Source organism: Mastomys coucha, unplaced genomic scaffold, assembly GCF_008632895.1.
Source record: "Mastomys coucha isolate ucsf_1 unplaced genomic scaffold, UCSF_Mcou_1 pScaffold8, whole genome shotgun sequence".
NCBI lineage: Eukaryota > Metazoa > Chordata > Mammalia > Rodentia > Muridae > Mastomys > Mastomys coucha.
Genome location: NW_022196914.1, coordinates 64,241,532 through 64,254,579, shown reverse-complemented (window position 1 = coordinate 64,254,579; position 13,048 = coordinate 64,241,532). Strand labels below are relative to the sequence as shown.

The window sequence follows — 13,048 nt, the reverse complement described above, 5'->3', positions numbered from 1 at the left end:
GAACATGGTGGAGCATGTGTCCTTGTTACATGTTGCAGTATTTTTTGGGTATATGCCCAGGAGTGGACTCATTTATTCTTGGAAACGTAGGTTAACCTCACACCTTAGCGATTGTAAACAGTACTGCACTGAGTACGGGAGTGCAGACGTTTCTTCTCTTTCCCTTGGAAGTCCTTTGGCTTGCAGTCATTTCTCCCACTCAGATAACTGTTCACTCTATCCATTGCTTGTTTGGTTGTGCACAGCTTTCTAGTTTTATATAACTGGTTATTTTTGTATTTGTTGTCTACTTTTTTGGTGTATATTTTTTAGAAAATCATTGTCTGGGCTTCCTCTCCTTCTTAGATTTCCAGTTATCTGGTCTCGAGCTTTGAATCCTTTGGTCTCTACAGGAACATTTGCTTTCTCCAGTCCCATTGAAGAGACCCTCCTCTCCTTGTGATGTGTTCTTGGTACCTTTGTTGAACTCAATTGACTATACATATGTGGATTTGCTTCTGGCCCTCTGTTCTGTTCCATTGGCATTTGTTTGTAATACCAGCACCAGATTCTTTCATTAGTAGAGGTTTCAAGTAGATTTTGAAGTTAAATGATATGAGGTCCATAGCTGCTTTCTTTATAGTCAAGATTGCTGTTGCTTCAGAGTCTTTTTTTTTTTTTTTTTTTTTTTTTTTTTTTTGGTTTTCTGTTAGGATTATTTTCTTTTATTTTTATGAAAAATATCTTTAGAATTTTGTTAGCACGTTGGATCAACAGGACACTAGATGGTTAGGACATTTCAACAGTTCTGCTCCTTCTAATCTGGAAATACGGGGTGGTGATCTATTTATTTATAGTTCTAGTTTGTTTCATCAGAGCTTTGTTGTTTTCAGTGTACTTAGTTTTTTTGTTAGTTATCTCAAGTGGGATTGCTTTAAAAAAAAAGATAGTTCTATATGTTCCATTTTTAATATGGATACTTTTCATTTCTTTTTGTTGCCTGATTGTTCTAGTTAGGACTTAGTACAGCTATTGTAAGTAGCTTAATGGCCATATATTTACTTACAACTTCCTCTGAGAAATACATCACAGGTAATTTTGTTATAAGAATGTGGTCTTTTTAAAATAATTTTTTATTTTTTGAAATTATAATTATATTATTTTCTCCCACCAGCCCCACCCATATAACCATTCCCTCTCAAATTCAGGGCCTCTTTTTCTTAATTGTTCTTACATAAATATAAATATATGACTTCGGGGCTGACCAGTTAGGATTGGGTAATCAATTTGGGTGCTCTTCCTTGGGAATACTATTTCTCCCACTCTCCATATTTCTTAATTGTTTGTAGTGTGCATGCATATGTGCATGTGTATTTGTGTGTGTGTTTTAAGGGGTTGTGACGAGGTCTCTTTACATAGCCCTGGCTGTCCTGGCATTGACTGTGTGAACAGATTGGCCTTAAACTCACAGAGATCCACATGGCTTTGTCTCCCAAGTGCTGGGATCAAAGGCCTGTGCCATCATACCTGACCCCTGTAGTTCTTAGTCTAGGGTTGAGGTCTCTTGGTTTTTTTTCCCTTTCGTGTTAGAATGTTTATTGGTGATGGTGGTATTCAGATCTTGTCTGGGCAGCCACATTGAGACTTTATGGGTGTAGCTTCTTTTACATGTCTAGGAGTCAGAATCTCTCTTTTTAGTCCTCTCAATCTTACAGTCATTCTGCTCCCATCTTCTGCAGGGATCCCTGAACTTTTGGTGCATGAGTTGTGTTGTAGGTGTATACGCTGGTACCGGGTACCACATGATTGCCTTTTTTCTACATTTTTATCAGTTGTGGTTTTCCTATAATGTTGTCTTGCAAAGAGAAGCTTCTTTGAATGAGGAGTGAGTACTTACTGTAGGCATAGAGACACATATTTAGAGTGTAGTTAGGAGATCATGCTGGTTTATTAAAGTGGCAGGTGTAGATTCTCCTTCACGATCCATGACTTAACTAGCTCTGAGTAGTTGGCTGGCTTTCTTTTATCTTGTTGAACAGGTCCAGTGAGAGAGTCCATATCACCAAGGTAGATTATCTGCCATGGTGGTTGATCTAATCAAGCAGTGGTAAACGTGGAGTGTATGAGAATACTACTTGGATTATAACACAGTAAATGTTTTCTCAATAAGTAGGAGGTAGTTCTGTGCTAATTTTTTTACTGCAGTCACAAGATACCTGAGAAAATACTGTCATAAGGATCAAAAATGTATTCTGGCAGTTCTACAGTTTGGGATATATGTATATGGTTTCTTGTCTCATTACTTTCGGATGGTAGTGGCACAGTGCAGCAGGAACATGTGTTGGGAATCCCAACATCCCTTGGCAACCAGCAACCAGAGAAAGGAAGACTGGTGTTATAATACTTCTTTCAACTGTGCCCTAACAACCTGGCTTTTTTTTCACCAGCCATACCTATCTAAAGGTTCAGCTAAGAACCATAGAGGCTGTCAATAAAACTTAATATATAGGTCTGTGGAAAGATTTAAGGCCCAAATCATAACAAGCTTTCTTTAAAATTATCACAGAAAGTAACAGTATACGACACAGTAGATATATAAACCAGTAACATTGATCTGGCTTTATATCTGTTTATAATTGTCAGGCTAGAGTTTTTTCTCTGACTGGCAGGACAGGTTAGTTTACAGCAGTATCTCCACATATACACGAGTAACATATTATACTCGGACACTGACACATACTACACCATTGAGAGCAGGGATTTCTCAACTCCTTGGTAATTGATTTCTGTTGCTTGTGTGGTTGATAGTTGATGGAAACATCTTGTGATGCATGGCTATACTGTGCTGAATAGACATAGTGACAGTAGGATCTTCATCTTGTTTTGGATTGTAGGAGGACAGCTTTGAACTTTCATTGTTGAATATGCTGTTGTGAATTTATATTGGGTATTATGTTGGAAAATAGAACATCTATCCATAATTTGTGTGACCTTCTTTTGAAGTTACAAAAAGATGTTGTGATTGCATTGAAAGATTTTTCCTTCCACATTCTACTGAGGCATAGATTCCTGGATAATAAATTATTAACAGATAAGGAAATTTTGTTTAGCTTTCTGTACCTATTTTAAGGCAGTATTTTAAATTTTTAAAACTTTCAGAAAGATGGGGGAGAAGAAAAAGTGAGCTCTTAAAATTTTTTAAATGAGCATATATTTTACAGTTACAAAAAAGAATGAATCACATGAGGATAACTTTTTAATGCCCTACCCCAGAATACAACATTCAATAAGCACTAAATAAGAAATAGTTTTTGTTTTTGTTTTCGTTTTTTTTTTTTGGTTTTTCAAGACGGGGTTTCTCTGTGTAGCCCTGGCTGTCCTGGAACTCACTCTGTAGACCAGGCTGGCCTCTAACTCAGAAATCCACCTGCCTCTGCTTCCCAAATGCTGGGATTAAAGGCGTGCGCTACCACCACCCGGCAAGAAATAGTTTTAAAGTATTTCTTTTCAACACTTGGAAAAAAATCTTTAGAAACAAATTCCACCAAATTACTACAGCAGTGCCCACAGACAGTACACAGTAATTATATTTCATTGCCCTACTTCCAAGATCTCTGTTCTGAGTATGTAGATTAGACATTCTTTGTATTGGCTCTCATAAATTTTAGTAGTTACTGTGCTTTATTTTAGGATGATTAAAATCGTCATTTATCTTGTATTCATATTTAACAGTTAGCTTTGGCAAGTCAGTAATTTAAGTATTTACCTATATACAAAAAAGAAAAAGAAAAAAGAGAAACCACTTTAAAGTAAAAAATATATTTTTACTTTGTGTAAATATTTATTTACTAATTGCAAACTATATAAATCATTCTACATGTAGTCCATATGAACAGTCCATATAAAGCATTTGGGTTGTAACATAGTAGAAGTGATTGTTGTTACATTGTTTTCAATTATAAATCTACTTTAAGGCTTTGATTTATTCAATCACCTTAGGTTAGGTGAAGTTTCTAGTGGCTAAATGGTCTGCAGCATAGCCAGTAAATTTAAACTGTATCTTAGCTACTGTTGTAGTACTTTGAGGAGACACTATGTCCAAGGTACCTTATAAAAGAAAGTACTTAATTGGAGGTGTGGTCATGGTGGGGAACTTGGAGGTATGTAAGCAGTCAGAACTCTGGAATAGTCTGAGAGCTTTATATCCTGGTTCTCAGACAGTAGGCAGCTAGAGCAACACTGGGCCTTCAGTGAGCTTTTAAACCTCAAAGCCCACCCCAGTGACTTACCTATCCAAGAAGACCTTTGTAAAAAAGCCTGGTACTGTGGTGTAAGTGCCAGTACTGGGGAGGTGCAGGTGGGTGGATCGCTGATGCTCACTGGCTAGCAAACCTAGTGACAAGCTCTAGGTCTCAGAGGGAGACTTTTTCTAAACAAAAGAGGCAAGGCACACCCATGCCCACGCTCACAAAAGTGGGCACACACACACACCTATACCCAGAGCCATGCCCACACTCACAGTGGGCACACACACACACCTACACCCAGAGTGCAGTGCTGTTTACATTTTGCTATAGAATCATTTAACTTTGTGGCCCAAACTTTAATGTTCCATCTTTTGTTTTGTGACTGAATAAAATACCTTTGTGTATATGTCCCACATTGTTATTATTCATTTGCTGATGGGCATCTGGGCTGATTAGTTTCTTTACTATTGTTAAAAGATCAGTGACAAAGAGTCCTGTGGGTATGTGCCCCAGAATGTGTAGCAGAGTTGAATGGTAATTTTGTTTTCAATGTTGTGAGAAGCCTCTATGTTGATTACCGTAGTGATTATATCAGTGAATAAATTTATTATTCCTTTCCCCATACCCTCACCCATATTTATTTTCTTGATGGTAGTCATTCTGACTAGGATGAGGTAAATCTCAAAGTAGTTGTATGTTTCTTTGATGGGCATCTGTATTTTCTTTTACAATTGTTTGTTAAGTTCATTGATCTACTTACTGATTACAGGTTTGTGAGTTATGCATGTACATGTTTAGTTTTCAAAATTCTTTATATATTCTACTTATTAACTGCTTGTCTGAAGTATAGATGACGAAGATTTCCATTTTCTAGGCTATCTTAGGAACTCAGGCTTTTTATTTCCTTGCTTGCTTTCTTGTTTGAGATACCAATTTCTCACCAGTTATTCTTAAGTATGGAGTTAAGATGTATGCATTTGAGAATTGTGACCATATAGATACTATGTTATGACTAAGATTAGGCACATTCACTAAGATCATAAGCATGGGCCCTGCTCAACCTTACAAATTTAGGAGATCTGAAAGAGTAGGAAAACGGACAAAAGATGATGAGAATGAACCCTAGTGAAGTACGGTAGAATAATTTCCTTTTCTACATGTGTGCTTGTGTGTATGTGTGTGTGTGTTAGAGAGGGAGGGAGGGAGGGAGGGAGACACTGTCGGTATTTGTACACATGTGCTTGTGTGGAGGCCATAGGTTGAAGTCAGACTGAGAACACTACTTATTTCTTTGAGGTAAGGTGTTTAACTGAACCTGGAGCTGACAAATTGGGCTAAAATAGCTAGTTAGGAAGCCCTTAGCTTCTTCCTGTCTCTACCTCCCCAGAGCTGGGGTTACAGACATGTAGTTCTATGCCCAGTTTTTTTACATGAGTGCTGGAGATCAAAATTCAGGCCCTCATTCTTATACTGTAAAGCATTTTACTGATGAGCCATCTCCCCAGACCACTTACTACATTTTAACTGTTGATAAAGTCCAAGGATTTGTAGTTCATAACATGTCTTCTGCTTTGTATTTGATATATTTTTGCAGAATAATAAAATAAAGATGTGTTTGAATTTGAGGTACCTGGACAAAACCTAGTATTTAAAAAGTGTTATGTGAAGTTTAGAAAAGGGAAGGAATCATAGAGTTTTGAAAACTAAAAAGAGCTCTTACTTTGCGCATTTTTGTAGAATTTAGCATAGTTCTAGTTTATTCCAGCACTACCAGTACTTACATAGAATGTTTTTATCCTCCTCTAGAGAATTCTGTACCCTTGTCTAGTAGCTCCTATGCTGTGGTATAACTTTCTTCTGTGGAGATGTGGGCAACCTTTTTTTTTCCCCCACATCAGATAGAACACCAAGGACAGAACAAAGAAATTATTCCAAGGTCTAGTGTTCTGAGGCAGTGCATTTCTTGGGGATACTTATAGAAGTATGGATACTAGGGCAGTTGCATCATCAAGAAGGTGGTGACAGCTCATGAAAGGTTCATTGCCTGGCTTCCTGCCCAGCTTGTAAAGAAGCTGCACTGGAGTCTCCTCTTCCCAGTGATTGTTTACTATTCTTACACAATCTTGGGGAGAAACTATGAGACTCTTCAAAGTTTGGTGAGCCTTCTAAGTCTGTGAGCTTCAATTGAAAGTTTCAATTTGGAGGGAATAGCTACATAACACCAGGCAACCTCATATTTGCTCTGTTTCTGCAGATAGATAACAGAAAATGTTTATTGTGAATTTTTCAAATCAATAGAACCATACACTATATAGTCTTTCATCTGGCTACCTTCTCTTAGCATATTTTCAGGACTCATTCATGGTATACCATATATTTATATTCCATAGTGTGAATATACTATATTCTGTTTATTATGTATATTCAGTTGTTATTGATGGACATCTAGGCCATTATAAATAACTTGAGCGTTCACGTACAACATTTTATTTGAACATATGTTTTACATGTTCTTAGAGATATACCTAGTGGTAGAGAGTTGCTGGGTCATTTGTAATTCTGTATGTAACATTTTGAGGAACCATCAGATTATTTTCCACAGTGGCTGTGTTCTTACCAGCAGTATGTATTCTCAACATCCATACTGGAATTTGTTAGGCAGGCCTCTTAAGACAATTTCTCCACCTAGTTTCTCAGTCTTCCCCTTCTTGATAACTAACTTTTACTATTCCTGGCCATTTCTTTACCAGTACTTTTAATATGAGTTTGTTTGATATTTTCCATCATTTAAATTTCAAGTTGTGTGCTTTTGCCCTATGATGAGGCCAGCTGGTAATTAACTCCTAGTGACTCTAAAGCAGAGGTTTTCAACCTGTTGGTTGCAATCCCATAGGTGTTGCATATCAGCCTGCATATCGGATATTTATGTTGCAATTCATTACAGTAGTTTACAGCTGTGAAGTAGTAATGAAATAGTTTTATGATTGGGGGTCACCACAACATGAGGAACTGTGTTAAAGGGTTGCAGCATTAGGAAGGCTGAGAACCATTACCCTACAACATTTCATTTAGGTGGTACTCATCAGATTCAATTACTCTTTGCTCTTCCAGAAGTAGCTTGTAGGAGGAATCTCTCTGGCAATATTACTATTATACTTTTTAATCTACTAATTTTTAGCATCTGTAGATGATTTTTTTTCTTTAATGGTGCTGGGGATTAAACCTAGAACATTGCATATGTTAAGTACACTTTCTTAAGTGTACTCATTAGTGAATTTAGACCAAAGTAATTTACTAGATGTAGATTTTGCATCATTCATTTTATCATGTGGAACTCTGTGCTTAGTGTTACAGCAGTTTTTTAAAAAAATAGAATCTTTTTGTGATGAAATTGATATGATCTTAAATAACCCTATAGTGACAATCTTATTGGATAATGATATTGTGTTAATGATTGAAACAATATAAAATTCATTTGGGGGATGCTTTTCAAAAGTTTCCTAATCAGTGTTCATTCAGAGTAGAGTGATGCTAGTACTTAAAATTAGTCTGTGGTCTGCTTCCAATTCATAGATTGTTTGTTCCTATATTTTTGGTGTGATAAGCTAAGGAAATGATTATGTGCGTAGAATCCTTTATCAAACTTTGACAATAATTTAAAGGTTTATTTCAAATACCCAGTTGTATAGCAGATTGGGAATTAAAAAGAAATTCTTTACCTTACTTAATCTGAAGAACACACAGAAAAGAAAAAGCAACTTTCTTTTTACCTAAGGAAAAAACCAGAATGTTAAATGTGTCTGCATTTTGTGTTTATCAGTCACCAGTTCATAATAAAAGGTACTAATTTCCAGAAGTGCTAAGAAAGGGAAGGAAAACTAATTAAAGTAGTTAGCAGTTATAAAGAGGCAAATGAAAGGAAGGTAAAAAGAAGACAGATTGTTGTGGAAGTGGCTTGATTCACAATTGTGTGCCAGTTTCCTGAGTTCTTCCTTAATTGGTAATTAGTTCCTGAACCTCCACAATGACTATTCTTATATGGCCTTTGTAATATCTCTTTTTCAAGACTGATATATCTAATATATTCTATTAATTTGACTGTTTTCTAGGAATACAAGAATTTCCAGAAAATATTAAAAATTGTAAAGTTTTGACAGTTGTGGAAGCCAGTGTAAACCCTATTTCTAAGTAAGTCTTTCAGCTGAATTATAAGCTGCCTTTTTACTATAACACTTATAGAGCAATAACAATTTTGTAGTAGAATATAGAATATTTCTTTAGGTACTTTAAAAAAATATATCAGTTTTAAAGTTATACAGAGATTCAGGTTTGTTTGTTTTGTATGTATATGTATGTGTGTGTGTGAATGAATGTATCTGAATGCTAGGTCTACATGTATGTCTGTGTATCACATGTGTACACTCTCTTAAACACACTATGTGCGTGTGTGTGTTTGTGTGTGTGTGTGTGTAACAGAACAAATGAAAGAGAGAGAGACAGTGTGTGTGTGTGTGTGTGTGTGTATGTGTATAGGTACATAAGAAATAGGTGAGTGTTGCTTGCATGTATATCTCTGTACCATGTGTGTGCATGGTACCTGAAGAGACTAGAAGATGGCTTTGCATTTCTGGAACTGAAGCAATAGACACATGTGAGCCACCTGTGGGTTCTGGGAATCAAACCTGGATTCTCTGGAAGAGCAGCCAGTACTCTTAGGCCCCAAGCCTACAGAGAGTCCATTTTAGATACCTTCTAATAATCTTTCTGACTCGTACCTCAGATATAAATTTTGAGACCTAAAGAGAGAATGTGAGTGCTCTAGATCTCAACAGTCAGTGTAAAAAGTGAGCCTAAAATTTGAACATGCTATCAGATCGGGCACTTTCAGAACAAACTAAGAAAGAAAACTGAAGAAAAAGGTAGATAATTGGTTACAACATATACCTGAGGGTATGTATTCTTTAATAATAGCAATGCCTGTAAACAAAGGCTTTCTTGCACGAAAGCTGTTAAATCATACAAAACTGAAATGTTAATGCTGGCGGTAAATAGAATGAAGCACAGCTCAGTACAATCATGTTGAAAGGATATCTAGAATACTTACTCCATGAGAAGTTTTACAAGACTTCACTTTGACTGGTTTACTTGGTTTTGAAGATGGAGGAATGTTTTGAGGTAAAGGAAAAATAAACGAGTCAAAGGCTGACATATCTTACTGCATGGGGATTTTATGCCTGTAATAATCCAGGACAAATATCAAAGATGAAATAGATATGCAATGGGATTTATTTTTTCTAGCATCAAGTTTGACATCTGTAACTTGCTTTATGAGCAGATGTGAATAGAAGAATAAAATAAGAACAAGTTCTTACCTGGCCTTAATCTGTCATTCACTTGTTCAGTTTCTCCTCTGCTCATTATGAAGCTCTATAACTGTAATCATTTATAGACCTAAACGTTGAAACTTAAAACAATATAAACCCAGTGTCTAACTGTTGGCTATTTAATCCTTGGGAAAATTTAGCATTTTGGGAGATTTTGCTTTTCATAGTGGGCATGTAAGTTTGTGTTTTCATGTTTGTGTGTGTGTGTTGTGTGGTGGTATGTATGTGTATATACGTGGGGTGTGTGTGTGTATGTGTTTGTGTATGTGTGTGTATACTGATGCTGCTGGTATCTAAGTTTGTACAGTCTAAGTTTATAGCTTAACATCCTACAGGACCAGTTTTCACAACAAAGAGCCATTCATCTTACTGCATTGTTTAGAAATCCCTTATATAATCCTTTTAACTTATTTACTTATTTTTTTATGTATATGAGTACACTGTAGTTGGACAGATAGTTGTGAGCCACCATGTGGTTGCTGGGATTTGAACTCAGGACCTTCGGAAGAACAGTCAGTGCTCTTAACCGCTGAGCCATCTCTCCAGCCCCAATCCTTTTAATTTATGTTGGATGAGATATATTTAAAAAGGTACTTGCTCTTTCATAGTTATACTCTGCATATAATTTTGTGTTTGTGGCTCATTTTAAATATAATATTTTGTGCAGATTTATGATACTAAGACATTTTATCTTCCTTTTTACAAAGACATACTGTTACCATTTTTATAACAAGTAAGTTGTTAGAAAAAGACAGCTTAATTTAAAGATAACTAATAGTAAAAACATAACTGATATCTTAAATGTACTTAATTTAATTCTTTTATATTTTCTATAGGCTCCCTGATGGGTTTTCTCAGCTGCTAAACCTAACCCAGTTATATCTGAATGATGCTTTCCTTGAATTCTTACCAGCTAATTTTGGAAGGTAAATTATAGATTATTTTAAAGATATTTATATTGTTAGCTTCTGCAATGTTCATACAACTTTAAAATGGTAACACTTATTAATTACAGTCCATAGGAATTTCTTTAGTAATTTTCCCAAATATATCAATTCTTACAGTTCCCTGACTTACTTCCACTCAGATTTACAACTCCAAATAGACAGTGAATGCCAGTTGCATAAATACTATTCAAGCTGACAAGGTCAGATACTTCAATGTGAGCAGTGCATCTGTGTTTGAGACACTGAATGTTGTGTTAGCATTTATAAAATTCTAAAGTGACTAAACAATTAACTGTTTTCCTTTTGAGAATTAAAGTTCTTAAGAGAGGGGTTCTCTTTCTGAGGTCTCTTTCATGTGTCCACCCCCAAGTGTCAGAGTAAATTTTCTTTATGATCCTTAATGTTCCCTTAATTTATTTCTTCTTAGACATTTGTATTATTGTCCTATAATAGTAGAGTAGTAGGCAGTTTTGTAGGTATTTTTTAGTAACAGGCATACAATTTTTTCTAGAATTGACAATTAGGAATAAACACTTTGTCCCTTTGAAAATGTATGAAAGTGGTCTGCCTGGGGCCAGTGAAAAGGCCCTGCCAATAAAAGCCTTGCATCCTGAGCTGGACCCTTGAGCCCTAAAAGGTAGAAAGAAAGAACTCCACAAAGGTCTGCATAAAGTTGTCCTTTGACCTCTACATTTGTGCTGTGGCACATGAACACCCACACATACACATAATGCACATAATGTTTTTTAAATTGTGCTCAACAGTTGTGGTGGTGCACATCTTTAATCCAAGCACTTCACAGTCAGAGGCAAGTGGTTTTTTGTGAGTTTGAGGCAAGCCTGATCTACAAGTCAAGTTCCAGGACACCCAGTGCTGTTACACAGAGAAACCATGTCTGTGGGGGGTGGGAGGGGAGGAAAAAAAAAGAAAGCAAAACAAAAAGAAATTGTGCTCAGTTTTTTCTCTCTCACTTTAATTTTGAGGAACACAGTGTTACTTGTTGTTTGTTTGGTTTGTTTTTGTTTTGATCAAGATCTTACTATGTAACCCCTGCTGATGTGGGACTCTTTATGTAAAGGAGGCTGGCTTCCATCTACTTGTCTCTGCCTCCAGAGTGCTGGGTTTAAAGGATGCCTAGCTCTATTACAATTCTTGTTCCCTCTCTTTCACATTCAACATTGCTATGCATGTAGTAATTGTTGATGCTGCTACTTTACTTTAAATGTGGCACTTGTTAATGCAGTTCCTTGTGTTTGATTCTTTTGTCTTGATGTGTTCTTTATTTTACAGATTAACTAAACTCCAGATACTAGAACTTAGAGAAAACCAGTTGAAAATGTTGCCTAAGTAAGTCAGAGTGTTACTCTTCCAAATCCAGTTTAGAGTTTTGCATTCTTAAGCCTTGAAGTAGTTTTATTTAAAATACAAGTATATGTTATTTTGGAAGACATGTTTTTATATAATTCTTTCTATTAAATAAAAAAATGTATGGGCTTATTTGTGTTGTGTATAGTAGCGTGATAACACTGATTTCATACCTCTTTGAACCACGATCTTATATGTGACACAGAAAATCTTATATTCAGAAAATATGAGTCTCAGACAGAATCTGTGCTAGAGCTCATTTACATTATTAAGAGTGATTCATGAAATGTTCATATGAAGTTTTGTAACTTACATGCTTTTTTAGGGCTCTGTTTCTGTGAAGAGACACCATGCCAAGGCAGCTTTCACATAAAACATTAATTAGGGCTGGCTTACAGTTTCTGAGGTTCAGTTCATTATCCCCATGGAGGGAAGCATGGTAGTGTGCAGGCAGAAATGGTGCTGAAGGAGCCAATAATTCTGCATCTTGATCCTAAGGCAGCCATGAGGAGACTCTTGTTCTCACTCAGCAGAGCCTGAGCATAGGAAACCGCAAAGCCTACCCCACAGTGACACATTTTCTCCTCACAGTGCCACTAGCTGTGGGCCAAGCATTCAAACACATGAATCTGAGGGCTAAACCTATCAAAACACCACACCACAGAACTTTTTGTATGGCTTTATATATAGTCTTGTAAAACTAGAAATGAGTGGTTCTCTAATACAAGCTAACATCAAGAACATATAGATTCTTAAAGAACAAATAGTAATTTTAAACCATTTAAAAGACAAGGCAGAATTCTATTTCTAATTCAAAATAGACTGTAGCCTTTGGCTATTTACTAAACAAATAATAGAATTTTAAATGCGTCACTATAAAGTTTAGTGGTTAGTCAAATATTATTTACCATACATATTTACAAATAAAATTTTAGGAGAACATATCCACAGTTAAATTTTCTCTGGCTGCTCTTGCTTTATAATAGATACTAAATAATTTTAATGTCTTTTTTCTGTTATACGCTTCTTCCCTGATTAACATGTACACATCATGTATGTATGTCCCCTACACGATTATATGTCTTTGAGAGAAGAGACCATTTGATTTTAGTTACAAGTAACTGTG

General features: G+C 36.0%; 1 protein-coding gene across 8 annotated transcripts in view; it reads left to right on the top strand.

Moving 5' to 3' along the window:
* The window catches only part of Erbin (erbb2 interacting protein), a 96,147-nt gene that overhangs the window by 32,830 nt on the left and 50,269 nt on the right, over window positions 1-13,048 (top strand). For all 8 annotated transcript variants that reach the window (XM_031360268.1, XM_031360267.1, XM_031360261.1 and 5 more), the window contains 3 exons: window positions 8,336-8,414; window positions 10,447-10,536; window positions 11,848-11,904. In XM_031360268.1, coding sequence (XP_031216128.1) covers window positions 8,336-8,414; window positions 10,447-10,536; window positions 11,848-11,904 — 226 coding nt within the window. The remainder of the gene's footprint in view (window positions 1-8,335; window positions 8,415-10,446; window positions 10,537-11,847; window positions 11,905-13,048) is intronic.